Source organism: Penicillium soppii, assembly GCF_028829465.1.
Source record: "Penicillium soppii strain IBT 18220 chromosome Unknown utg000004l, whole genome shotgun sequence".
In the NCBI taxonomy this organism is placed as follows: domain Eukaryota; kingdom Fungi; phylum Ascomycota; class Eurotiomycetes; order Eurotiales; family Aspergillaceae; genus Penicillium; species Penicillium soppii.
The window spans coordinates 2,478,967-2,505,701 of NW_026643234.1; the positions used below are offsets into that span (position 1 = coordinate 2,478,967).

At 49.0% G+C, this 26,735-nt stretch overlaps 10 protein-coding genes across 10 annotated transcripts; 5 read left to right on the forward strand and 5 right to left on the reverse strand.

Annotated features, from left to right (window-relative positions):
* Nucleotides 1-476: 476 nt before the first annotated feature.
* On the reverse strand, nucleotides 477-3,473 carry N7529_004338 (uncharacterized protein; the record flags this gene model as incomplete). The annotated part of the gene is made up of 1 exon (XM_057239865.1): nucleotides 477-3,473. The coding sequence occupies one exon, from the start codon at nucleotides 3,471-3,473 to the stop codon at nucleotides 477-479; it is 2,997 nt and encodes a 998-aa protein (XP_057099160.1).
* Nucleotides 3,474-5,469: 1,996 nt separating this feature from the next.
* On the forward strand, nucleotides 5,470-6,312 carry N7529_004339 (uncharacterized protein; the record flags this gene model as incomplete). The annotated part of the gene is made up of 1 exon (XM_057239866.1): nucleotides 5,470-6,312. The coding sequence occupies one exon, from the start codon at nucleotides 5,470-5,472 to the stop codon at nucleotides 6,310-6,312; it is 843 nt and encodes a 280-aa protein (XP_057099161.1).
* A 1,383-nt stretch (nucleotides 6,313-7,695) lies between these two features.
* Nucleotides 7,696-8,764, reverse strand: N7529_004340 (aromatic alcohol reductase; the record flags this gene model as incomplete). Its single annotated transcript, XM_057239867.1, has 2 exons — nucleotides 7,696-8,640; nucleotides 8,699-8,764. The coding sequence occupies 2 exons, from the start codon at nucleotides 8,762-8,764 to the stop codon at nucleotides 7,696-7,698; spliced, it is 1,011 nt and encodes a 336-aa protein (XP_057099162.1).
* Nucleotides 8,765-9,207: 443 nt separating this feature from the next.
* On the forward strand, nucleotides 9,208-10,800 carry N7529_004341 (MFS transporter; the record flags this gene model as incomplete). The annotated part of the gene is made up of 1 exon (XM_057239868.1): nucleotides 9,208-10,800. The coding sequence occupies one exon, from the start codon at nucleotides 9,208-9,210 to the stop codon at nucleotides 10,798-10,800; it is 1,593 nt and encodes a 530-aa protein (XP_057099163.1).
* Nucleotides 10,801-10,859: 59 nt separating this feature from the next.
* On the reverse strand, nucleotides 10,860-12,521 carry N7529_004342 (uncharacterized protein; the record flags this gene model as incomplete). Its single annotated transcript, XM_057239869.1, has 1 exon — nucleotides 10,860-12,521. The coding sequence occupies one exon, from the start codon at nucleotides 12,519-12,521 to the stop codon at nucleotides 10,860-10,862; it is 1,662 nt and encodes a 553-aa protein (XP_057099164.1).
* A 495-nt stretch (nucleotides 12,522-13,016) lies between these two features.
* N7529_004343 (uncharacterized protein) lies at nucleotides 13,017-14,408 on the reverse strand (the record flags this gene model as incomplete). Its single annotated transcript, XM_057239870.1, has 1 exon — nucleotides 13,017-14,408. The coding sequence occupies one exon, from the start codon at nucleotides 14,406-14,408 to the stop codon at nucleotides 13,017-13,019; it is 1,392 nt and encodes a 463-aa protein (XP_057099165.1).
* A 4,186-nt stretch (nucleotides 14,409-18,594) lies between these two features.
* Nucleotides 18,595-19,605, forward strand: N7529_004344 (uncharacterized protein; the record flags this gene model as incomplete). The annotated part of the gene is made up of 2 exons (XM_057239871.1): nucleotides 18,595-19,037; nucleotides 19,113-19,605. The coding sequence occupies 2 exons, from the start codon at nucleotides 18,595-18,597 to the stop codon at nucleotides 19,603-19,605; spliced, it is 936 nt and encodes a 311-aa protein (XP_057099166.1).
* Nucleotides 19,606-20,455: 850 nt separating this feature from the next.
* N7529_004345 (glycoside hydrolase family 32 protein) lies at nucleotides 20,456-22,327 on the forward strand (the record flags this gene model as incomplete). The annotated part of the gene is made up of 1 exon (XM_057239872.1): nucleotides 20,456-22,327. One exon carries the CDS (start codon nucleotides 20,456-20,458, stop codon nucleotides 22,325-22,327), a length of 1,872 nt encoding a protein of 623 aa, XP_057099167.1.
* Nucleotides 22,328-22,682: 355 nt separating this feature from the next.
* N7529_004346 (putative MFS monocarboxylate transporter) lies at nucleotides 22,683-24,175 on the reverse strand (the record flags this gene model as incomplete). The annotated part of the gene is made up of 5 exons (XM_057239873.1): nucleotides 22,683-22,836; nucleotides 22,890-22,987; nucleotides 23,038-23,814; nucleotides 23,873-24,089; nucleotides 24,141-24,175. The coding sequence occupies 5 exons, from the start codon at nucleotides 24,173-24,175 to the stop codon at nucleotides 22,683-22,685; spliced, it is 1,281 nt and encodes a 426-aa protein (XP_057099168.1).
* A 330-nt stretch (nucleotides 24,176-24,505) lies between these two features.
* N7529_004347 (transcription factor domain-containing protein) lies at nucleotides 24,506-26,690 on the forward strand (the record flags this gene model as incomplete). Its single annotated transcript, XM_057239874.1, has 2 exons — nucleotides 24,506-25,566; nucleotides 25,619-26,690. 2 exons carry the CDS (start codon nucleotides 24,506-24,508, stop codon nucleotides 26,688-26,690), a joined length of 2,133 nt encoding a protein of 710 aa, XP_057099169.1.
* Nucleotides 26,691-26,735: the final 45 nt, after the last annotated feature.

The window sequence follows — 26,735 nt, forward strand, 5'->3', positions numbered from 1 at the left end:
CTATGCCGTATCAGGAATAAATCCGGAGTATAGATATTCCCGATGTATAGCCCATACTGCACTTTACGCCATGTGATACATTTACTTCCTGTCTCCTTACTGTATGGTGTAGCTGGAACTTTCCGTACTAATAATGCAAATAATCAGGAGCTCGAATGGGCCTCAAGAGTCTGGCAAGGTGTCACTTCCCTCTGCCACACACTCCCACCATCTTCAAGTAAAGATCTAAGGACTTACTTGGTACACACTAAATAGCTCAAATGATGCACGTACTCTACGTGTCTAACAGAACATGAAGGTGATTAACAAAAGTCAAAATGATTACTGATCATGATCTAACAACTGCCATGAAGCTCTCAATATAAGTCAATGGAGACAGAGGCCTAAAAGTCACCAAGGACCACAAAGATAGCAAACCGAGGTCTATAAACCTACATCTAACTGCATCGATAAACAGTGACATCACCGATCTAGACTCAAGCTCCGTAATGAACAAACTGTGCCCAATGTAACGGCCGTTTTCGATATTCAACCCTCATCGAAACGTCAGAAACCGCCTTATGAAGCGCCATCGCGACAGCTCTATCAGTGTACTTTAAAGCTCCGTTTTGAGAGAGCTTAGCATAAAACAATCTCGCAACCTCCACGCACACGCTATCATCAGACGGCCACAAAGTCCCAATGACGTGTCTAAACCCGGCGACCTGGAAACCACTGACAACATGCAGGCCCTCATCTATCAGACCTTCAGCCCGATTCTCTGCAGTCGAGCATGCAGAGAGGTATGCAATTTCTCCAAGAGTAGGGTGGTTTTCGCAGAGCTTCAGAACAGTCAGGATTTCCTGTTCTGGATCTGCAGTGGCAGTCTGCAGTAAAAGGCCACTTTGAGAAGGATCACGCGAGTTTGAGGTTCCGTGGCAAGCGAAATGGGCAATATTGCATTTGCTAATCTGGCTAATAACGCTCGAGGAGTCCGGTTGGTCGAGAACTTCCACATGAACGGAATTTCCAAGTGCTCCTAGGACAGTGGATTTTTCGGCCTTAACCCCGGGTAAGTCATTCGCGCCGGGTGTCTTTGCCATGGTAACCATGAGTAGCTTTGGAGTGGTTTCGTTTGATTTGGTAGAGATAGAAACCCGCTCTCTGGCATGTATGAGTGCTTTGATCGAAGTGGTGTAAGAAGATAAAACGCGACAAAATGTATTTTCCCCTGCAGAGACATCACACGCCGCGTGAAATGGAAAGGAGCTGGCAAGCCCAGTCCCGATCCACCAGACCCTTGGAAGATTCTCCGGAGACGGTTGAGCAGAATAACCGAGCTCAGTAAGGACAGGCTTTACGCACTCCCGCCAGAGCCAGGTTAAAAATTGGCGGTATGATTTGTTATTCCCAGCCGAAGTCAACTTCTGGTCGACCCAACGCTGCGCTTGGACCACCTCAAATCGAGGAAGAGGGACCAGGCTAAATCCGGATACAGAGATAATGATAGCATCACTTCGTAGGTTGGTAACATTCACTACGACGATGCTGCCCTTCCTAGAAGCAGACTGTATTTGCTCTGCAGAAAGACCCTTTTGAAAGGAGCCGAGGTCTGGAAGCTCTCGTATGTCCTGTATGCATCTCTCGAGCTCCTCGATAGCCTGTGGCCGTCTTGTGGAAATGTATTCACCCGTTTGCTGGGATTTGGTGCTCTCTAAAGGAGTATTCACCTCTAGGCGAAGGCTTTCGTATCGTGCACATAAAACGGGATGGGCCTCTTTTAGTTTGGACGTGTCACTCCGGTCATCCATAAGAAGACTTAGAATAACACCACGTCCACTCTCTAACAATCGTAGAGCTTCGAAAAGGGGCTGTTGAGTCTGAATGGCCAGGGAGCATGCTTGTGTAGCTAATCCAGAAAAACACGAGACGACATATTGTCGATCCTGCACGGTTAAGGACCTTTTGTGCATGAGCTGCAGGAGATTGATAGCTTCAACAGACAGTGCGTAACAGCCATGGTAATCTTCTCGCTTAAGTAGGGGGCGAAGTGCCATTACAATAGCGTTGATCCGGTTGAAAGGAGGTGCAGACTTGATCTGAACAGCCTGTCGACAGACTCGTATCGCCTCTTCGATGTCTTGCATCTGCCCCGTTCGTTCATATCTGACTCCGAGCATGACTCCGAGGTTGATCAAGCCCGCCGTAAGGTCGGGGTGGTCACTGGGAATGCCCTCAACCGCTTGGCGAGCTACCTGAATCGCCTCTTCGAGGTCGTTCATCTGCCCCGTCTGTTCGTATTTACTACCGAGTTTGTTTCCGAGGTTAATCAACCACCTCGCAAGGTCGGGATGGTCATCAGGAGTGGACTGGACTGCCTGGCGAAACACCTGTATCGCCTCTTCGAGGTCTTCCATTCGCCCTGTTCGTACATATCGAAGACCGAGCGAGTTTCCGAGGTTATATAACCAACTCGGCCTTGAGAGATGATCATCAGGAGTTTCCTTAACCACCTGGCGAGCTATCTGGATCGCCTCGTTGAGGTCTTCCATTTGCCCTGTTCGTTTGTATCGACGACCGAGCTTACTTCCGAGGCTATTTAAGAAAGCTGCAAGGTCTGGAGTGCCCTCAACCGCCTGGCGAGAGAGCTGGATCCCCTCTTCGAGATTTTCTATCTGCCCGGTATGGTTGTGTCGACTACCGAGCAAGTTTCCGAGGTTATTTAAGAAAACTCCAAGGCTAGGATGGTCACTTGGGGTGCCCTCAACAGCCTGGCGAGCTATCTGGATCGCCTCTTCGAGGTCTTCTATCCGCCCTGTTCGTCGGTATCGATTCCTGAGCATGACTCCGAGGTTGTTCAGCAAAGCTGCAAGGCTAGGATGGTCACTAGGAGTACGCTTAATTGCCTGGCGAGAGAAGCGGATCCCCTCTTCGAGGCTTTCCATCTGCCCGGTTCGTTGATATCGATGATCGAGCAAGGTTCCGAGGTTACTTGAAAAAGCTGCAATGCTATGATAGTCACTTGGGGTGCCCTCAACAGCTTGGCGAGCTATCTGGATCGCCTCTTCGAGGTCTTCTATCCGCCCTGTTCGTTGGTATCGAGTTTCGAACATGACTCCGAGGTTGCTCAGCAAAGCTGCAAGGCTAGGATGGTCACTAGGAGTACGCTTAATTGCCTGGCGAGAGAAGCGGATCCCCTCTTCGAGGCTTTCCATTTGCCCGTTTCGTTGATATCGATTTCTGAGAGAGTTTCCGAGATTACTTAACCACCCCGTAAGGCCGGGATGGTCATCAGAAGTGTTCTCAACCACCTGGCGAGCTATCTGAATCGCCTCTTCGAGGTCTTCAATTTCCCCGGTTCGTTCATATCGATGACTGAGTGCATTTCCGAGGTTATTCAAGAAATCTCCAAGGCTAGCAGGGGCACTAGGAGTGCCCCTCACCACTTGACGAGCTATCTGGATCGCCTCTTCGAGGCCTTCCATCTGGCCCATTCGTTCGTTACTACTTCTGATCGAGTTTTCGAGGTTAATTAACCCTCTCTGAAGGCTGGAAAGGTTAATAGGAGTGGTCTGAACTGCCTGGCGAAACACCTCGATCGCCTCTTCGAGGCTGTCAATTTTCTTGGCATGTTGTGGAAGAACGGTGGTATGTTGCCGCGCTGTGCGAACATCTTCCTCAGGATTCCCAATCGCTCCAGTCACGGAAAATCCGTCATCTAAGTTCTCAGAGCTAATGCTCCATTTCACATGTTGACGTTCGATTTCAGTTGCTATCGAGAAAGAGGTATCGTATTGTTTCTCGGAACTGTTTTCCGCCTACCTGACTATTAGATCTCATTGTCCAGATAGCACTATTTACTGTACGCGACGGTGCATGCACAGGGAGTCGACAATATACTCATGCTGCTTGACCATTTGAATCAAATTCAATACTTACCGCTGTTGACAATGAAATTCGGGCTTCTTTCACGATGTTCTCCCATCCAGAAAACTGTAAACCAGGTAAGTGCAAGCGAAATTGAACGGTAACCTTGGGGTTTGTACCTGAGCTCGGACCCAAATAGCCAGTCGATCACCCTCCTCGAGAACGGAAAAAAATCGGGCCCCTCTTCCATCGCTTTCACCCCGTGTCCATGTCACGACTTGGTGTTTCCATTCGGTTTGAATGTTGTTCTTTGCAAATGGCAAACTTATTGCCGGTGAAGGAGCTGTTCTGCCCTCGTTGTCCTCCGTCGGAATTTCCTTAAAGTACAACCCCTGCTCCTGCATGATTATTCCGAAATCGTCAGGGCACGATTTGAGATATATGGCATCATCCAAGTTATTGAAATCTGGATTTGCGTTCTCCTGCCACGAACCTAAGATGGAGACTTCAAACCAGGACCAGGACCCATCTTGCGGACGACTACACCATCCTTGATCGTGGCTAACAATATCGAACCGAACAACAGAAATATTGGGTGGTAGGGGTGGGGATACGAGATATAGCGAAGTCCACCGATCTGCAGGAGGGTGGAAGGATGGAGGTATTCTTAGCATTTGCTTACGGCTCCCATGCAATTTTAAATTTGTCGCACCGAACAAGGCAGCCATTGCGTGTTTTCTGATGTGCAAAAGTTTCGAATTTGTCGTGCGATGATGATATGATAAACACAGGATGTACTTGTCGTCGCTGTAGACTTATCCGACGGAGATTGTTGGAGAGCCTTCGCATAAAAGTATCAGCACGAGCGTCTATGTTTCAGCGGTCACCGACCTATCCCCGCAATCAATCACAGGGACATCTTTCATGCCTGTACGCTCATATCGACTCTCGAGTGCGCTTCCATTTTATTTTCTCGAGGAATTTCGAGTGTCGATATCATTAAGCTTATGTATCTTGTAAAATAATCAAGTCGTTTCTTCAATGTTGTGCATCAATTTTGTCCGTTTACAGTACATCATAAGCTGATGGAAATCCTTGAATCGCATGCTCTTTGGAAAGTTCAGCCCGTAGGGGCCAAAACGCCGCCGATCTTCCAACACGTCACAACATGAGCAACATCCTTAGTGGTTCAATATTTGCCGCCCGAAACCCACGAATAGTATAGCCTATAAGTACACTGTGGTAATAGACTACCAGGCTATCTATCTCGCTGTCTAGTCGCTTGCTACGTGCTGCACGAACAGATGCAACGACCTGTCGAGGTGCCCCATGAGGTCTCCAATTATACAATGCCACGTCTCCTCCCTCCTTTACGCAATCCATTCTTATGACAACGGTAAGTGTAGTGGTCTGCTAAAGTCTTATAAGCAGCTTGAAGAACTTGGTGCTGTCAGCCGATCGCGACGATCAACCATATGGGGCTATAGCGCGGCCGGTCCCGTAGTTGACAACTTAACCCTCTCTGCCACGTCGCCAGCTATTTCTTTCCTCACCTTCCCTCCTATAACAACCCAATTTGCTCTATCTTATTCGTACCACGCCACATATCCGATACACTTCGAAATGCGCAGTAGCGTTCTTCTCCCGCAGTTCTTCCTACCACCGTCTGCCATTAAGCTGGGACGATTCGTTACTAATATCGATGAGCCTCATCGATATTACCTTGATCCGAGATCAGAGACGAATTTCCGTGTTATCGAAAAAGTTGCAACCCAGTACGACGGCGCCGATTCTGTTAGGGCCCAACGTAAATTTGGTTCCGAGCTAACCGCCTTCCTCTCCTCCACCGTGTCAAGCCTTACGAATGCCATAATTCACATCAACACGAAACAAGTGAAGACCTATTACTTGGACAACAATGGGCAGTGGTTCCGGGATATCGTGAATTCGGAAGATGTCCGGAAGTGGATTGAGCGTACCATCGATGAGGGAGAGGATATATATGTTGTGATTGGCTACCATACTGTGTTGGATGCTCGTATCGCCGAGCAATCGCGAGAACAAAAGGTTCTGGATGGTAGTCTAGCTATGCCAATCTCGAGTGCGCTGTTAGCATCAGGAGTTGTTGTGCCATTTGGCGAACTAGCTGATCCTAGACTGGCTGGGTCTAGTGTGCGCGCGGAAGACTTGCAACGGCAGTTTGTGGCCCAAGGCGAGCAAATCATTGCGGTGCAATATCGCAAGGTCAGATTTCGTTTCCTGTCAAGCAAAAGCGTTGACAATGCAACGCTAGCTAAAGAGGCGAGATGGGAGAGATATGACCGCCCTCGTTACCTTCAAAGCGATATGGAAGACATGATAGAGGTCGCGCTGGATGATGATCTGTCACTCGAAGGTTACCGTGACAAATATATAGCGGGATCGGAGGAAATGATCTTTTCGAATATTGGTATTGATTCAGGATAGTGATCTCGATCTTCTGATTGCATAATTCTAATATGCTATATATAGATTCTTACTTCTCGGCGTATCTAGTACAAATGGTAAGCGGAATGTGAAAGCCTCAGACTTAATTAGATAAGTGCGGAGTCGACCACCTCTGCATATGCCGTAACAAGCGTTACCTACTCGCCTATCACCGCGTGTGGACGAAAAAACGGGAGTTGCGTTGACTCAATATTGATATTCTTGAGTATCAGCAGCAACAGGACGCTGAGAGTGGTGCTGGTGCTGGGCAAAACGGTGCTCTCCTTGTGTGACCACTCGAGGTTGATAAAATATCCGCGCCTACCAAGGGACGATATTTGAAGTAGGGTATCGAGGTACAAGCCGTATCGAAAGTACAAGTGAATACACCCCGCCATGTGCTCTGGTTATTTTGTGTACGAATACAAAAGGATACAGTCCCACTGACAGGGACACTCCGGAAAAATGTTTAATATAGACTAGCGTGTCTTCGCAATTAGGGTTCGAGAAAGAATCGAAGAGTGCAGGTGGTGACACCAGTTACGGGAAGTACTGTACTATATTACTTAGGTTAAAAAAGGCCCTAAAATAAATAATAAAGGGTTGTAAAATCGCTCCATACAACGCCGCTAAACTAGTAAATGAAACCACGAACTCCGTTCTGCAATAATAAAGAGAAGCAGAAAAAGGCTTGATCTAGACTAAATTCTTTATTCGCATTCATATTATTCATATTATGAAAATTATCCGCGTTAATACTTTATTCGGTACAGCGGTTATCGTATTACTGATATTCGCTTCGAGGTCTATTTCACAATGGCATCACTTCATTAGGAACGCTAGACTGTGAATCGGTTGCGAATATATGCTAGAAGATACAAGCCGCCTATTTGAGCTTCTATCAGCTTAGTGTGCCGTAGCTCGTACGTTGTCATTATTTGATCCATGGATTAGACCACTTCGTATTGAATATGTTGTTACCGTGCGAAAGAAGCTGATGGGTTAGTCTTGGACGTGCGGAAGAGCACGCGGCAGCCCCCGGGCATCACTTACTCTGCGACGACCCCACATTCTGCTGCTTTAACCAGTCAGACGGTCTTACCCCTGCCAAGAAATGCGGCCGGGTGCGCCCCATGTGAGCGCCCTTGGTTATTCGAACGTATGCCAAAGGATTGCACTTGCAACGACCTTGAAAGCCGATCTAATATACTCCAACAGCTGAATATTCAGCCAGACTCTATCTCGGCTTCGGAAAGATAACTAACAAGTTACACATTTCGTATTAGGTCAGACCTCCTTGATTTAAGCTAACATGAACCTTTTTATATTTTGTCACCTGGATTCAAACACAAAGACGATTTCAAATTCTAAAAATGTACATCTCTACGAAGCCATGCGCTCCGCACGGCTCTGCAGCTCCTTGACCATATCAATCCCGACCTGGGTAGCCTCGTCCAACTTCTCCTCCGGCAAGCCCAACAGCTCGTTCTGTGCCTTGTCAGAGTGGTTGCCGGCATCCTCCGGGAAGAAGGCTCGCGCGTAGAGCAGCTTAGCAAATCCAGCCATGTTGCCGGTCTTGACCATTCCCAGACCATCTGCGTATCGCTTGTGGGCATCCTCTTGGCTAATCGTCCAGTCGGCGTCCGTCGTGCCAGTCACGCGCTTGACGCTCTCAAACATCTCGTTCTGGCTGACGACAAAGCTCTTGAGGTAGACGGGCTTGTTGAGCCAGCTCGAGAGAGTCAGGCTCTTGTCGTTTTCGTCATCCGGAAGCACCTTCAAGCTGAGCACCGTCGCAACAGCGCGCCCGACCTGGGCCAGAGTCGAGACTGAAGTCTTGGTGTTGCCATCGCCGTAGATCGTTAGTTCTTTCTTGTCAAAGTCGAACCCGAAGCGCGCCGACCCGCCCGCTAGGCTGTAGTCGTACCAGAACCCACAGCACACGGTGATCCACTTCATGCCCAGCTGCTCGATCTCGTCCCGGTTGGCCTGGGCCACGGGTCCGAGCATGACATCCTGGCCGAACTTGACATGCTCAATGTCGCCGGCGTATCCGTTGGGCATGATGTAGGGGACGCCTGCCTTAGCGGCCGCCTGAACAAGCTTGCTGTGTGTGTCGCGGGGCGCAGTGGGGGCGACAGTAATAATAAAGAACTGTTGGCCCTTGAGCGCATCGACAATGGAGGCCTCATCGTTGTAATCGACGGGGGCGACAACGACGCCCTCAGGGAGTTTGTTGGAGCTGTCTTTGCGCGAGAGGGCAGTGACGGTGTGTTTTCCAGTTTTAAGGAGGGCGGCAGCGAGAACAGAGCCAATAGTACCTCCGGCCTAGTAAGTTTGTTAGTCTCATCCTGTATTGTACTTGGGGGGAGGGAGTGGTACGTACACCGACAATGGCGACTCTCTCAATGGCGTTGGTGAAGCCGGCGGGCTGATCCTTAGCGTATGACATTTTGCTTGAGTGATTGGTGTGAATTGATCTGGATTGGATTGAATGAACCAAGACTTAAGTGTAGCTGAATCATGATTAATTTATATTAATTCCGGCTTGTGGTCTCCGCCGTTGCAGCCGCGCTGCAGCCGCACTGCAGCCTGAAACTCCGCAAGTCCGCGCTCAACATCGTAACTCCGCAATAGCCGCACGATGTCCACCCCGAGCGGCGTTAAGTTGTTGAATACAAGAAAACACTCGGAACATCTTCCCACCCATTTCCCCAAGTGTCAGACGGCTGAGTGTGGTCTAATCATGACTCAGAGTAGACAGATTTGACTCGAGCACAGCCTCGCGATCAAACATACTCTGTTCGCAAACCCATCCCTACCTTTTCTACAACGAGTCTACTAGGACTCGCTACCCAGGCCCGTAGTTGTTAAGAAAAATCATTCCACAGTGAAATGTCCTCTGAACAACTGTCGCAAGCGCTACCCAGCGAACCTAAAGCCCCGAGTGAAGACCGTGAAGACCGTCAAGTCTGTGAAGTCCGTGAAGACTGTCAGTACAGTGAAGATGATTCCAAAGTCGAACGTCCCAAGTCCCTCCCCAGAGAGGTCCTCTTTGTCGCCATCATCTGTTCCTCGCAGCTTCTCACTCAAGCCGCTCTTGCCCTCAGTATCGTCCCTCAACACATCATCGGACGCTCCTTTGGCATCGACAACCAGCCTGGCAAGCTGAGCTGGTTCTCCTCTGGATACTCTCTCACCGTGGGCACCTTCGTCCTCATCGCAGGTCGCTTCGGTGATGTCTTTGGGCACAAGCCGTTCTTCATAGGCGGCTATGTCTGGTTTGCCTTGTGGTCTTGTCTCGCCGGTGTTGCTGTGTATAGCGGCCCCAGCTTCTTCATCTTTTGCCGTACCATGCAGGGAATCGGCCCGGCTTTCCTACTCCCCAACGCCATCGCTATTGTCAGTCGCTGCTACGAGCCGGGCCTCCGTCAAAACATGATTTTCTGCCTGTTCGGGGCCACTGCTCCTGGCGGCTTTTTGCTTGGTGCCGTCTTCTCCAGCCTGCTTTCTCAGAGACTCTGGTGGCCTTGGTCGTATTGGGTCCTGTGCTTTGTGTGCCTCTTGCTGGCTGTCTTGGGCTTCTTCGCGATTCCCGCAACCCCAGCCCCGAAAACCCTAGAGTCTGAGAGCTCCAGCGTCTGGAAGCGCATCGATGTCGGGGGCTCCGTCACCGGTGTAGCCGCCCTCGTCCTTTTCAACTTTGCCTGGAACCAAGGCCCCGTGGTCGGCTGGACGACACCATATACCTACTCCATCATGATCATTGGCATCCTCGTCTTTGTCGCCTTCGTCCTGATCGAGAAGAGAGCAAGCCACCCGCTGATTCCATTCGGCGTTCTGCGCATCAATTCCCTCTTCACACTGGCCTGCATCAGCGCCGGCTGGTCCAGCTTTGGCATTTTCATCTTCTACACGCTGAACCTCCTCGAGGTTCTCAGGGAGAAAACGCCCCTTCTCACATCTGCACAAATGACGCCCGTCGCCATAAGCGGGCTATTTGCTGCGGGCGCCACGGGCCTACTTCTAAACAAATTCCGCGCGTCGACAGTTATGCTGATCTCCATGATCTTCTTCCTCATCGGGGGTATCATCTTCGCGACGATGCCTGTGGACCAGATTTACTGGGCGCAGACGTTCGTGGGGATCATTGTCCTTCCATGGGGCATGGATTCGTCGTTTCCCGCTGCCACGATCATCCTGAGCCGAGCTATGCCGCGTCAGCATCAGGGTTTGGCTGCGTCGCTGGTGACTACCTTTGTCAACTATTCCATCTCCATTGGGCTTGGTTTTGCCGGTACTGTCGAGAGCCAGGTCAATGGTCATGGGAAGGATGTCTTGCAGGGCTACCGAGGGGCGTTTTACATGGGTGTTGGGCTCGCCGGGTTAGGTGTAGTTGTTGCTCTGCTTTTCTGTTTTGCGGAAAGGTTTCATATCAAGATAGAAAGGGTGCAAGAAAAGACTGAATCGCAGGAAACGCTGGTTTAGATCTCATTAATGCAATAATTTTTCATTAGATTCCTTGAAGTATGACTTCTGCTGTTAATTTACATCTGAATGTCGTGAAAAATCGACAGATACGGCTCCACGATAAATTGGTCCCAGTCCACCCCCCAGCCAACAAGATCCGGCACAGCGGTGTTAGGCTCAGATTCCAGTGGTGTTTGAAAGGCTTCGTATCCTGCCTCGACAGCTTCCAGCTGCGAAATTTCCTTTCGTTTCTTCGCTATATTAAGACTGAGAAGATGCCGCGCTATAGAGAGTGCCTGTCGGGTGAGTGTTGTATCTGTTGCCCTGACAAGATTCTCCAGCCTCTTAAAAGCAGCAGGAATGTGAGCGGACGAGGCTGGAGTGTCGATGGCCAACAAGATACAAGCATATTGGAAGACACTGCCGATAACATTCCATAGTAGACGGCCTTGGCTGGCGAGCTGCTCAGCTGCCTCTAGTCCATCCTTACCGCTATCGATGACAACCTGTATGGTTTCATCTGTGATGCCTGCCTTGAACTGATAGATACGTCGATAGAAACAGAATGCGAGGTCCGCCTTAGTGGCGACCAAGAATGGATGCGTGAAATGTAGTTTGCCTAATGCCGTAAGACGCTCGGAGAGCTCCTCCCTTGGAGATGGAGGCTGAGAGTCAAGTTGAAACGGAGAGTTCGGCGACGGGATAATCTGGATGATTTGCACGAACTGATCGGCAACGGATCCTGGGATCGCAATGATCGCCTGTGTAGTCACGGCTGCAAACGTCACTGCTGACCGATCGCACTCGTAGGACAGCATCTGGTGTGCGGCCCACAGGATCCAGAAGATGCGCCTCAGCCGGTCCGCATCAAGGCCAAGAGCAGCGGCACCAGCGACGGACGCCATGCGTTGGATGTTTTCTTCCTCATGTAGCCCGACAACTTCGCAGAGGTGCATGAGCGTGCAGGAGGCCACCCAGGCACTACTAGGCCGGGTTGTGGCTCGGAGATAGAATAGCCGCATGCCCCACGCGATGATATGATCGACGCTCAGCATCCGCATGGAGGCCGGATCATCGAGAATGGCTTTCGCGTACTGCAGTAGGTCCGACTCGTGGGAGTACCTGACTGAAGAGAGGAATGATCCGACTGCAGCAACACCAGCGGCTATAGCACCAAAAGCGACCGGCGGACTGCCGGGCCCATGATAATACTCGCGACACCGCTGAGCATAGATCCTGGGGTCAATGACATCTCCAATGGAGCCCATTGCAGAGAAGTACACGTCCGAGTACAAGGCGAGGTTGTCCTCGGAGATCAGGCTGCCCAACAAACCATACGTGTTGGAAGCCTCTTCCGGGCGGATGCCAAAGTTGTACGCAGTTGAATTGATCTTGGGAGGGTTGTTAGACCCGAGAGCCAGGCCTAATATATGCGGGAAGGCCATGGCTGCCGATGCGCCGGTGTACCTGGACTTGTGCTCTTCGAAAATGCCGGGGCTCTTGCTAGTGGATGGGCTGCCTTCATTTTCCACGGAGGGTTGGATCTGCATGTTACGTCCCTCGAGAACAGCGCGCTTGGCCACTGGGGGATCCGCAGTCCCGGTGATGTCGTCGTCGTACCTGCATTGATACTGGTAGGTGGAGCACGTTCCACACGGATACTCGCCATCGCATTTTCGCTTGCGCTGGTGGCACGGATTGCAAGCTTTTCGAGCACGCTTGCGCTTGCTTGTGGACATATTGAGAGTTCTATGTCATGATGGCATTTTGAAGATGAAACACGTGATGGACTGAAAGAACTTGTCGAGCTGAGGGGGTGGTATTTTACCACTAAGGACAGGGTTATTCATCAAATACCCATTCTCTCTTTGTCTCTGTATGGTAAACGGGGTACGCTCGGCATACCGGCGTCATACCACGCTAAGAACTACTCCCGAGATCTAACGCTTCAATAGCAAGATCCAGCTAGAATACAACAATGCATCTTGATGGGACACCTCAATACTAGCATATACAAGTATCTGTCAATCCGACAGAACTCAAAGTTCAGAAGCCGAAGACAAACGAAAGACAAGGATACGCTGACTCAGTAGGATGACTAAGCTCATATAAACAGCTGCGAACTAGTAAAGTTAATTACAATAGTGGTATATATACCCCTGAATTAGAATAAATCTCAAGGCAAATGATGGAAACCCATGTACCATCTAAACAATTTAAAAAGCGCAGGTACATCAACACCGAGCAGCGTCAATAATTTCCGGAAGTATGTTGCGAGTGTTGTTCCAGATCTGAGTCGAGCCAACAACAAACAATGAGCTGATATACCAAGTGTTCCTGTAGCCCTGGAGGCCCTTCATCTTGCCATACCAGCCGTTCGCAATGTCACTAGTCGGGGGACTCAGATGGAACGGCGAGTAATCCGCAAAGTCTTGAAACGTTGGCTCCACGGCCTTGGCACCGCTCTCACTCTGCAGCCACTTGATGGTGCTTCGAGTGGCCTCCTCAATTTCCTCCTGTGTCTGAGGGTCGACCGAGTTGTACCAATAGAAAAAGTACCCAGGAGAAGCTGAGCCAGCGATCTCTACCACTCCAGGAAGACTGGCGACGTGGTGCGGTGTGTTTTGGCCGACGTTAGTGTAAGCAACTCCCGCCTCGAGTCCGGTATTGTTCATAACTCCCGCGTAGTAGTGCTTGCCAGAGAGCTTGCTTAGGATGGAACGTTCCTTCTGGTCGAGAGCAAAGTACTTGGCATTGTCTAGGACCGGCGGCATAGCAATGATGAGCTGCTTGGCTTTGATGAGCTTTCTGCCAGAGGGAGTGTTGGCCACGAGTCGTACGCCGTCCTTGCGGGAAGATCCACGCTGGGCTGCAATGATGGAGGATTTCAGCAAGACATGCTCCTTCAACTCGGCCAGGGCGTTGTCGTAAATCTGGGAGTTGTAGTGAGTGGCACTCCGAACCGCTGCCCCGGTGTACTCCGCCAACTCAACGTGATTGCCGTCGTTGAAGATGGCCAGCGCCGTGGCGTCCAGGGGATTGCCAGGGGTCGCTGGCCACCACAGACCTGCCTCAGCCGATCCAGAGGAGAGATTCTGCTTCGCGGCAAACTCCGGCCAGGTCAGAAGCAGCTCTTTGGGCACATTGTCCGGCAGGTTATTGAGATCGTCGAGGAAAGGATACTTGCTGAGCATGGCCACATAGTCGCCCTCGATAGTCGGCCGGGTGTAGTTGGTAAGGGCCACTTTTTTGGTAAAGTCGTAGTACTTCGGGTTTCCGAAATCCGCGGGCTGAAAAGGCGCCAGAGGCGAGTTTAATCGCTTGAAAAAGTCACGGACGACGGGGATATTTTCGTGGAGCTGCACGCCAATGTCGATGCTGGCCCCCGTGGCCTCGTCGCGGAAAGTCCGGGTGTGTCCACCAAGTCGGTCCGTCACTTCAACCACGGTGAAGGTCTTGTTCTGATCAGCGAGACTGATTGCTGCATAGGTGCCTGCTGCTCCTCCGCCGATGATGGCAAAGTCCCGCTCGATGACGTCCTCTGCAGCATATGCCGACGGGTCGAATCGGTGAGAGTGGACACGGGCAGCCAGGGCCGCGGCGACGAAGAAACAGGTAGTCAACATGTTGGAACGATGAATGGAACCAATGGAGACTGGCACTGCAGGTGCTGCGAGCGCCTTTTATACAAATACATCCTGGGGCTCTGACTTACTTTCCTCCGCAAGAAACTCCGGTGTCAGGCCAGGGGGCGGAGGGAGGGTCGATGCAGCCCCCAAGTGGAGTTTGCCCCCAGTGGAGTTTGCTGCAAGTAATTAAGTAAGCACGGCTGAAATAAACAACTTACTTGCATAGATCTCACGGGCTAATGAAGCCTGCTAAGCACTGCCTCGTTGTACAGGAATAATCTTCAAACGATCTGCCGGCCTTTGTAATAGAATGATTTTTGAACCATACACGGCATGTATTCCTGGATTTACTTGTCTCAATCATTTATAAGAAGCCCAAAAATATTTCTTCCAAGCATTGACAAGCCCCCCGGCCCCCCGGCTGCACTCTGCAAGTAGGATATTAGCTATATCCCTCACTATACTAGGTCGGGGAGCTGGTCTACGCGTATCTATAGAGATTATCCACCGTAGGAGTGAACTTTCTTTATTTGGAATCAACTTATGATTATTGGCGCGTGTATTACGGCGAAGAATTTTGCCTTTGCATCGGTTTTGACGAGTTGTCTAAGGCACTTGAAATCGGCGCGTAGCTTCCTTGATCGATGAATTTCCTTGTTCTGATACGCTTGTATTGCGGTACTGATCCTTCCCTCTTGCTCGATGGAGTTTCGTGAATTTTTATTGCGAATTGGAGACCTGGTGGAAAGTTGAAGTAATGCAGTTAACGCGTTGGGGCGCGATCGCGTTTTCCGATCGACCTGCTTACACGATCGACTCGCTTATGAGATACGTTACCTACGTGTGGGTAGGCGTGCCCGTTTGTAGCTGAGCACGGCTACGGAGTACCGGTAGCATCTATTCACCAATCACTACTATAATTCTTACCCCCGAGCTTCTTCCATTTGCGCAAGCTTGTATGCTTGATCGACCTGATACAGTTGTGCAAGAGGATAAAGCACCTTCCCACGCTCATCAATTCTAACAAAATGTGTTTAATATGTCAGGGGTTTAGCGACTGCTATAACCAGGCAATTCACCTGGCCTAAATGCTATTGAACCTTCCTGGCTATGGCTAGAACGATATATGACAAAAAGGGTGCGCCGAAATCACGAGCAGAGGTAATTCGTGTATAGGGTAAGGCATAGAAGGCGCTAACATAGGAGCGTACTCTACAGTGGATTACCTAGGTAAACGTTTACCTAGGCATATTAAAGATATAATAGCGCTAGAGGAAATTGATAAGTATTGAGAGGGTAGGAATCACCTATAATAGTGGATGTGCATATACAGTGTGAATACACATCAAGTTCGAACTAAGTATTTTGAGAAAAGCAATCATGAAAGAACTATTGAAATAGACCTCCGTATATATCTGATACGGTCGAAGCTCTGTCGCTAGTGCGATTTCAATATTCTAACGCAACATTCCCTTCACATTTTCTTCACAATTTTACTCTGCCTAGTCTGCATCCTTTCCCCATCAGCTCGCATCTTAATTGCTCAGATGCCTCAGCAGAAGAAATCTTCGCTCAAGACTTATTTTGACGAGCTAGAAGAGACCAATAGCGATGACGAATACAAGGCCTAGTCAAGTAGAGCTTTTGACTTAAGGGCTGAGCTGGCAGTTTTTGTCGCTGGGCGGCGGGAGGAGGGGAACCGGAAGCTATGTTGGTTTTCTTAAGGGTTCCTTGAACTTAGCTTCTGCTTCAGCTTCGGCGATGCACGGCCGAATGTCATTATTCGGTTTCCGAAGCCGGGACTCACGGCTACAGCTTATAGGGACGGAAAAAATGTGAATGAGGTCCAGATCATGGAATACCTCTACCAAAACACTGATATCCCTATTCCTCGTGTTCACAGCTAGGGCTTGATTACCAAGAGTTCACAACATTTTGGTCCATTCATCATCATAGGTTATGTCAATGGTACACTTTTATCGACTATCTTGAAACAACCCGATCGAGAAAATATGGTTCCGAACCCGAACATCGACAAAGATCTATCATTAAATCGCCTATCCTATGTTCTAACTTTGTTAACTAGAGTTTTCTAGTATCAGGTCCATCTCGGAGGACCATACTTCAGGTGCATGGCACCTTGCCGGAAGACCCTTTACGTACAACATAAACGAGTTAGCCACTGTCGCCGGCTACCGCAATGGTCAATTTCTAAGCGCGCCGTTTGACCGTGCAAGCGGTTATGTGAGGTCGGTCGTGAACGAGCACTTAATCCACCTTTAGACCCAGCGTACCCTTGCTAACGAGGTGGAAATCGCTCAGGAGCGGTTCATTGCCCGTCATCGGTTCGCACAGCTGGTTTCAAAGTACTATCCTAAGGACTACGGGCTATTTATACCCTTCTACGACGACATGCGACCCTCAAATATGCTTATAGACAAGAAACACTCTGGATCACTACAATTCTCGATTTTGAGTTCACGAATGACATGCCAGCTGAGTTTACGTATGACCCGCCTTAGTGGCTGTTGCTCTCGGGTCCGGAAGGCGCTACGCGATGGAAGAGTTTTTGACTCTCTATGAGCCTAGAATGGAGCAAATCTTACGAGCTTTAGAGCGAGTGGAAATTGAAATGGTATTAGAGGTCATACAGCCCGGTGGACCGTCTCTCTCTGCCCGGATGCGCGATTCATAGAGGACTGGTCGATTTTGGTTCGACTATGCGGCAAGAAAGAGCTTTGATGTAGACACTATCTGTTGGGCTGCTTTACATAACGACGGTGCGGGTGTTTAGATGCCTGATGATAAGGCGCGTGCAGAGATGGAGCCATTTACGCAGATTAAGATAGAGTAGGTGAAGGCATATAAGGAGGAGTGTACTGCTCGTTTTTCCTCGGAAATCTAGAGGATATGTAGCAATATCGTCTGATCTTCCATCGATGTCATTTTTCCCTACATTCATCAAAAATCTTGTTTCCTTCCCCTTTACTATTTTGAGGCGCATTTCGAGGCATATATGTTTACCGCATTCTATCAAAAAACTAAAATTTATAGTATTTTATAAAGCTTCCTCGTCGGATTTGCCCACCACCGAAGCTGCACTTTATATACAACCCTTTCAAAGTCACAAGCTTCATAACGTAAGCCTCGATCAAAGGACGCGCAATTGGAAGGCGGTGCAGAAGTGCTGGGAAGGGAAGGTGCGATAAAGCAGAACCCAAACACAAACGCGATGGCCTCTCAACACTTTCCACTGTCTGGTATCCAAGACCAGCCAGCCATGTCAAGTCGACGCGGAGAATTGACTTCAGCATCCTCCAGCTCAGGATAATTATCATCTTCGACCTTCCGCCTCATCCACCGGGGCGAGTCAGCTTTCATCCATTTCCTCTATTTCTCATTCGACATCGTCCAACCTCGCTAGCACCAACAGCGCCAGTAGCTCGTCGATCTACTCCGAACTCCTGCTGTCTGGGCTGTTTGTGCTTCCTAATTGTCCACGCCAAAGCAATCCTTCGCTAGGGGAACTGAGACGGGCCATCTCGCTTAAACAACAACGATCTTGGTCGCCTACGAAGATTGATAGACGCCAGGCTCAAAAACCTTATAACAGCGTTGTTATAGTTGAATGTCATTAACGGAATTTTTACTGAAAGCATGATACCCGGGTATAAAAGAGCTGTTGGAACAAAGACTTCCACATCATCTCTAAAAATTCCTTGAAAGTACAACAGACCTCGGACTTCAAGCTTCAAGCTTCTTCATCTGTCCTCATTACTCTACAAAGGCGAAGGACTCGTTCAGCATCGGATCTCTCGTCCCTTTCATCTCCTCTCTACAAGACCATACCTTTGAGACACTACTAACCCATTTCATCACTAGTACAGAATCAACAGTTCAAACGGACCCTGCCAAGCCGAGCTAATCCGTGCTTTGCTTGGCATTTGTGAAGCGAGAAGAGCGGAATGGATCGTCCACCAAGTAGCCAAAACGTTTAGTCCTCATTTGGACGACTCAAAGACACTATCAGGCGAGTTCATTAAACTATTTCAGCCACCAAACCGCAGCCCCCATACATCATGGCAACCGAGCCTCCCTTTTCTCTTGAACTCAATATATTTACTTTCACCCCGAAACATTTCGATTATCCAAAGGCTGCTGCATTTCCATAGAGATCGCAGATATGCCGGAAGTTATGTTATACGGTGGACCGTTCACATTTTCCAATTATGGTCCTCTGACAACAACATACACTCCACCGCCGAGTTGCACTGCAACTGATAGGCTCCATCTTGGCCAGGTGACATCCGGATTTCCGCGCGTTTACCTCGCTGTGAAGTGCTCTTCGCAAAGCCAATGGGATTGTGTTCCTACTGGCACTTCCACCTCAGCGACAACATACGACGATCTCAAATATGTCGGGAGCGCAGGATATTACTCGCCGGGTCTGTATTGCCCTTCTGGGTGGTCCACAATGGGCTTGGCCACGCGGGACGAACACGGTTCTGTCAGTACATCGGGCTATCTAGTCACGACCGCTAAAAAAGTGCCTTATTATGAGGAGCCGGCCACTTTGCTAGCTAGTATGTTGAAGCCGAGCGAAACGATGGCGCTTTGCTGTCCGAGGTATGTTTTGAAATTCTTCATTGATGTCCAATATCCAGACTAGACGAGATTTCCCCGAACTAAATCAATTCATAGCGGGATGAAGCCCGACGGCTTGGGATCATGCTTTTCTACGGTCGCAGACTACAAACCGAGCGTGGGCTGCACGACTAGCGAGGACCTCGACTATGATTGGCAGGAAATTACTCGGACAGCCACCTACTCTGGAAGTGCTGTTACACAAGTCTTTGAGCATGCTTCTATATCTACTATCTCTGTAGAAACGACAACAACAACTTTGGAACCCGGGGAGGAAAGATTTCTGACTGGGATCGAGATCGTCCCTATTATTACAATCGTGCATCACCGATCCGATCTTCCGGCGGGAAGTTCAGCCACAGCTAAAGCCACTGGAACAGGCTCCACCGAGACTGCGTCTAATAGTGGAGGGTCTTCTGCTACCGCTGCTTCCACGTCAAATGCTGCGGTTAGATTGGGTTCGCGTTCTTCTTGGGAAGGACTCGGTGCTGTTGTTGGGATCTCTATGGCTGCTATGGCTGTCGGTGCTGCCATGATACTTCCATGGTAGACTGGAGATTGGATAGAAGCTTATCGCCGCGAAGATCAAAACGATCGGGTGTACACTACTTGAAATCGCTCGGGGGGTGTCTAGAATATCAAAGGATCCACTTGTGGGGAGTTATGTCGCAAAGATGCACCTGGTTTGCATCAGGAGGAATTTTCCATTCCACGAGATCAGACGTGAGGTAAAATTCATGTTATTTTTCCTAATTGGGATGATCCGCAGTGCTATTCTGCTTTAAAGCGGCGCCTCTATATATCCCATTCTGGCGACCCCAGAGTCCTCTTCCACTCCTTTTTGGGGGCAATTGTGCCTCGTACCTACAAATAATCAAATGACACCATTTTTTTGGTTCTTTCTTATTGCATGTCTTGAAGTCCTTGATTTCTGTTTCTCCTAGAACATTCTGCTCAAGGCCGTGTGCTGTTTTGGACTTACTCAACGAACATCCCAACTAAATCGAAATCCACTCTTTCAGTCTAGCAATATTTTTTATTCAAACCCAAATCAAAATTAACCATTTAGTTGTGTATGAGTGGTTTCTTGAAAAAGGCCATCTAAGAGAAGTAAGCAAGAAGTAAACCCCGAGGTCTGCATACATCGGGGAAATTCCATCCGGAAATTCCCCGTGGTTTTGCCGCGGTGTCAAGGAAACTTCCAAACGCAACCAAAGGGGCAATGAACATCGCAGTGGGATCCAGAATTGAGGCAATAGTCCATTTAACTGGCTCTCTGGCCATCAAATCCCCGTCAAAATCTCGGCCAAATGTATTTGGAGCACATTACGTTATGTTACTTATATAAAAGTGTCGATGCCCCGTGGGAGTAATATCAATTGGAGGAAAATATCTACATCATGAAGCCGACAACTGCATTCCCCCTCATTTTAGCAACAGGGACGGCATCTGCTGTCGTGGGCCGGGAAACAACTTCCATTAATTATAACTCAGCACCGCCAAATCTTTCAACATTAGCTAATGCTTCACTGTTCGATACATGGAGACCCAAAGCCCATGCCCTTCCTCCATTTGGGAAAATAGGCGATCCTTGCATGCAATATACAGATCCTAAGACAGGACTGTTCCATGTGGGATGGCTTCATAATGGTATTTCAGCCGCCACAACAGATGATCTCGCTACATATACAGACGTCAACCCCGATGGAAACCCATCGATTATCGCAGGTGGAGAAAACGACCCCCTTGCGGTGTTCGATGGCTCCGTGATCCCCAACGGAATTGATGGCATGCCCACTCTCTTGTATACCTCTGTCTCCTATCTCCCAATTCATTGGTCAATCCCTTACACTCGTGGAAGCGAGACCCAATCCATTGCTGTCTCATATGATGGTGGTCACAATTTCACCAAGCTCAGCCAGGGTCCCGTCATTCCCTCTCCTCCTTTTGCCGTTAACGTCACTGCTTTCCGTGACCCTTACGTCTTCCAAAACCCGACTTTGGACGAAACTCTGAACAGTACCAAAGATACTTGGTACACCGCCATTTCTGGCGGTGTCCACAATGTCGGTCCTTGTCAGTTCCTATATCGGCAGCATGACCCCGACTTCCAATACTGGGAATATCTTGGGCAATGGTGGAACGAGCCCGTCAACAGTACTTGGGGAAATGGCGAGTGGGCCGGTGGATGGGGCTTCAACTTCGAGGTCGGCAATGTCTTCAATCTGAATGAGAATGGGTATAGCGAGAATGGCGAGATCTTTGTAACTCTCGGAACAGAGGGTTCTCAAGCTCCTGTTACTCCTCAAGTTTCCTCCATTCATGATATGCTGTGGGTTGCCGGCAATGTCACCAACAACGGCTCTGTCTCTTTCAAACCAACCATGGCCGGTTTCCTTGACTGGGGCTTGTCTGGTTACGCAGCAGCAGGAAAGATCTTGCCAGCCAGCTCTCAAGCATCCACCAAAAGTGGCGCCCCCGATCGCTTCATCTCATACGTTTGGCTGACTGGAGATGAGTATGAGCTTGCGAAGACCTTCCCCAACGCTCAGCAAAATTGGACCGGGACAATGCTATTCCCGCGTGAGCTGAATGTTCGCACTATTCCCAATGTGGTAGACAACAAGCTTTCCCGTGAATCGCCATCTTCTTGGCGCGTGTCTCGCGAGTTCTCTGACCAAGTTGACCTTGAGACAATGGGAATATCAATTGCCAGAGAGACCTACAGTGCTCTGATATCCGGGCAATCATCTTCCGAGGCAGGCCGGACCTTGTCCCAGGCTGGTTCTGTTGCATTCGAGAACTATCCCTCGAGCAAGTTCTTCGTATTGACTGCGAACATCTCTTTCCCAAGCTCGGCCCGTGACTCTGAAGTTCGATCGGGCTTCCAGATCTTGACCTCTGATCTCGAGTCGACGACTATCTACTACCAGTTCTCCAATGAGTCTCTGATTGTCGATCGTACTAACACAAGTGCTGCGTCTAAGACTACTGCTGGGATCAGCAGTGAGAATGAGGCTGGTCGCTTGCGGCTGTTTGATGTTTTGCGTGACGGAAAGCAGCAGATCGAGACATTGGAGCTTACTGTTATTTTGGATAACGGAGTGCTCGAAGTCTATGCCAATGGACGCTTTGCACTTAGTACTTGGGCTCGGTCTTGGTATTCGAATTCTACCGGTATCAGCTTCTTCCACAACGGTGCGGGTGAGGCGACATTTGGAAATGTCACAATCTTTGAGGGATTGTATGATGCTTGGCCTCAAAGGAGCTGAACATAGAATGCGTCACCTGAGAGAATGATTTTTTAATTCCAAGCCATATACCTCAATGACTGGGAGCTCCTACAACAAATAGATTCATTTGTGATAACATATTGTTACCACTGGCTCTAGAAAACAATGTACCACGCTTCATTCTAACCAGATCCAGGAATAGAGTGCATTTTTAGACCTGAAGACACCCAGTCCCAAAGCTAGGATATTCTAAAGCCACAGTTAAAAGAGATAGAAGCGTCAGTGTATGCCTGAAAAGAGCGAAAAAGTAGAAAAAGGACTGGAAAAAAGACCCCTAGCAGGACAGAAAACATCTCCAAATAAAATGGCAAATAGACAAGACATGTATGTACAACTAAACAATGGCAATAAGCTTTCTATTTTGTACGAGACGGGCCGCAACCAGAAGCGCACCACCTAGCAACAATGATATACCCGAGAACAATGAGAGCGAAAGATATCCATATTTCTCAACGAGCGCACCGCTGATGGGAACATTTGCCATAGCACTGTAGACTGAGTTAGCCTCTTCAAGCATGATATCAAGGAAGGTATATCTTACGACAGAGCTGTGGACCCCGACACGCTACCAATCGCCAAGCCGAGTGTGCCAGAAGTTGCAACCTGTGCGGCACATGCTTGCTGCAGTGATAGAATGCCCTACCTTCTATTAGCATGTTGACATTCAAGAATTCTTGGCAATAGCTTACCCCGGACGCGAATCCATATGCAGCCGACCACAGTATAAGACCAGCCACAGATGTCACCTTAGTCCAACACAAGGCAATAACACCCGCGGAGAAGGTCGCCAAGATACAGCAGTTGAACTTCCCGTATTTATCCGCCACGATACCAGGGAGAATTCGACCAAAGAACGAAGCACCATTCACAATGGAAACAGTATAGAACGCGAGGGTCGTAGAAAATCCCTTCTCAACGGCGTATGATGTCGTGTAGAAAAAAGGCGCAAACATGCCGAAATATATAACGAACATGGCGAGGCATAACAGTTGCAGTGCAGGCTGTCGAACAAGAGCTAGGGTTTGTGCTTTTCGATCATGCTGTCCAACATGTTCTTCCAATTTGCTCTCTTCCTTTTCGAGCCTTTTCTCTCCACTTTCCACATTCTTTGACGATGCATCTGGAGACTGCGCAGCCACACAAGTGAAGATAAAGAGAGGAATCATGATAAAGCCGACGATTCGCATAGTCCAGGGAAATCCGATCTTGGGACTTTTGAGCAATCTGTCGATGATAATCGGCCAGATCACGCCACCCATCGATGAGCCTGCAAGAACAATTCCCATTGCCGCTGCACGTTTGATTTTGATGTATTGCCCAACCAAAGCAAGCATAGGCCATGTCGCAAGAGCCATGGAAATACCCAATAACACACCTTGGGCGAGGAGGAATTGGTAGAATTCTTGGCATAGCGAGATCATCATGAGTGCGAAGACCGTGCCTAAGGATCCGAGATACACCATGAGCTATTGATGGAATGTTTAGTTAATATCCATTGCCAAGTGTTGATTAGATGAATTTTACCTTTGGTCCAAAAATGTCTAGCATTGCTCCTGATACAACGGATATACTAAATAGAAAGAGGATTGATATAGCTCCGAGCCATGCGATTGTAGATGTGGAGCTCGATGCGAGTTGATTTTGGGCGTAATACTCTTGGAAAATTCCGAATGAGTTCATAAATCCCACAGTACAAAATGTACAAGTAAAAGCACCGAATATGACGAGCCATGCCCGGGGCCTGAAAGTGTCAGTATTCAAACATCTTGTAAGTAGAAAGTATCACACGCACGTATACTCCCTTGGGGTGTCATCTTTCGTCAACATTTTGAAGTTGATATTGGGATGATACCCAAGATGAAAGTGTGATTTGATCTAAAACATAATCAACGGCAGATTATTCTTCTCCTTTATACTAAATCTTTATGTTCGCAAAGCTCGTGTTGGTGTTCTCGGAGACTCCGGTGTTGATATTGCTTGGAGGGAGGCGGCCGAATCGGGTTTAGCGCATGTCGGAGACTCCGCGGAAGCTCCGAGCTGACAACCCAATCCGATCTAACGCTACATTTCTCGCGATTGTCGAATGCCTTTCACCAAGAGAACACTCGATTTTGATGATAACCCTATTCATTGTTGAGCGCATGGAAGCTCAACGTCATGAAGCGAATCTCAGGGGCTGATATCGCCGCTTCAAATCAAGCACCGAAGAGACAATCTCGACAAGACCCAGTTTCATGCGAATTATGTCGAAAGAAAAAACTAAAGTGCGACAGAGGCCTCCCATGCAACAGCTGCTGTACACGCAGAACAGAATGCAACTACGGTAGCTACCGCTCGGGGGTGAGCAACTCCGTGCCACCTCAGAGCCAAACAGAAGAGAGACCCTTGTTGGACCGAGTCTCCGAGCAACCTCGAACTTTAAGGTGGAACCCGCGACAGGATGCGTATCCACAGGCCCGGAACAGGAACGAGCCTCTCCAAACAGCAGATCGGCTCGAATCCATCGTTATGGGGCACCGGGTCCCGACTGCTGTCCCTGCCACGTTGAGAGCTGAGCTTTCCCATCGTCGGGATGTGGAACATTCGGTGTCGCAGCATACAACTCCTAGTAGCCAATTTGGTATGGCACAGGGGCTAAAAATCGCTTCCAGTGAGAATCCCGCGACTGTCCATCTGCCCTCTTTCCTGCCGCCACTTGCAGAAGTTATGGGTCTGTTTCGATATTATTGCGACTATCTTGACTTCCAGTATCATCTCATCATTCCCCATATTGTGGAACAACAGATACAGAAGATATACGATTCTGTCGCCCAAAATGAGCAAATTGATTTGGCCCAAACTGCTTTGCTTTTTAGTATCGTTGCATCTTCGCTATATTACCAACTTCTAGGCGAAGCATCGGGACATGCAGAGCAAGTTAGCCAAGAAGCTACGTTTTTGGCAGGATCTGCCCTAATTCAAGGAAATTATATTGCGTATCCCAGTATTGAAGGGCTCCAAGCGACGATGATTATCGGCCACCAATTGTCGAATATGAATCTGCCTCCCTCAGTCAGCTCGCTGTTTGTGCACCGGTCATTCGTCAGCCAGGCAACCAGTATGAGACTTCATCTAGTTGATTCCCCTCACTTCATTAATGAGCGCACATCCACACAAGCTGATACAACAAATGTTGAACTGAAACGCCGCTTATGGTGGGATTTGGCAACGTACGACTGGTACGTTAACTCGAAAACTCTCACTGGGCTTATCATTAACAAAATATCCAAGGCTCATAAGCTTTCTGAGTGGGCCTCAAGAATGGACTTACTCAATTCAACCTGAGCATATGGTCGTTCAAGAGCCTCTCAATATAGAAGACGAAGACATTGATCACATCCAAACCAGTCTTCCGCTTTCCACCCCAACGAAAATGTCATATAGTTTATGCCGATCAAAGTTGGCTGTCGTGTGTCGCCATATTGTGGATGAAACCTCATTCTACCACCTCCACGGTCAAGAAGTACCCTATGACAAAATTCTCGCGCTCGATCGGAAACTCCACAACATCTGCGCCGAAATCCCGAATTTCTTCCGCTTTGATCAGGCATCACGACGTGAATATTCAACTCTCTATCGTGACCGACCAACTCTCGCATGGCAAAGATCCCTCGTACAACAAGGCTACCACTCTCGCTTATGTCGCCTGCACCGCCACTACTTCGTTCGTGGGGCGAAAGATCCCAGATACTCCTATTCACACGTAGTATCTCTTCAATCTGCTCGCAAGGTGCTCGAGATAAAACGCATGATGGATGAAGACGAGCCCGTTTTCAACCCTCACAGCTCGGTCATCTGGGCGGTTATGCACCACGTCTTCATGGCAGCGGTTATTCTCCTGATAGATGTTTGTTTCAACTGGGATGATATACTAGCCGAAAGAAGAAAGGAGGAGGTCCTAGATGCGTGTCGCATGCTCAGTCGAGCCCAGCAATCATCTCCCATTGCACGTGAAGGGATCACTGCCATGATGGGCATTTTGAGAAAGCATTGGAAACATGAGAGGTGGCCAAGCTCACGTGGTTTGCAGCCTGAGCATCCTGTATCTTCTTCGACTGCTACAGCAGCTGCCTTGCGACAGGATCTTCTTACTCCTGATTCGATGGGTGCCACAACCGATGCTCCTCCATGTGCCCCAGATGAGTCGTCGCTGGATGCTTCGGCGGCCCTTTTGCCTAGTCCGCTTCCTCTGGAAGATATGTGGGCGCAGATGCTGGATAGCAGCGCTCATATTGAGCTTGACACACCAGACTGGACTGATCTTCTCACTGAGCTGACCAATGCCACATTGCCAAGCGAGTGAAACAACTTCGAAAGATTGGATTCGTGACCTCGTATGTTTTGATTG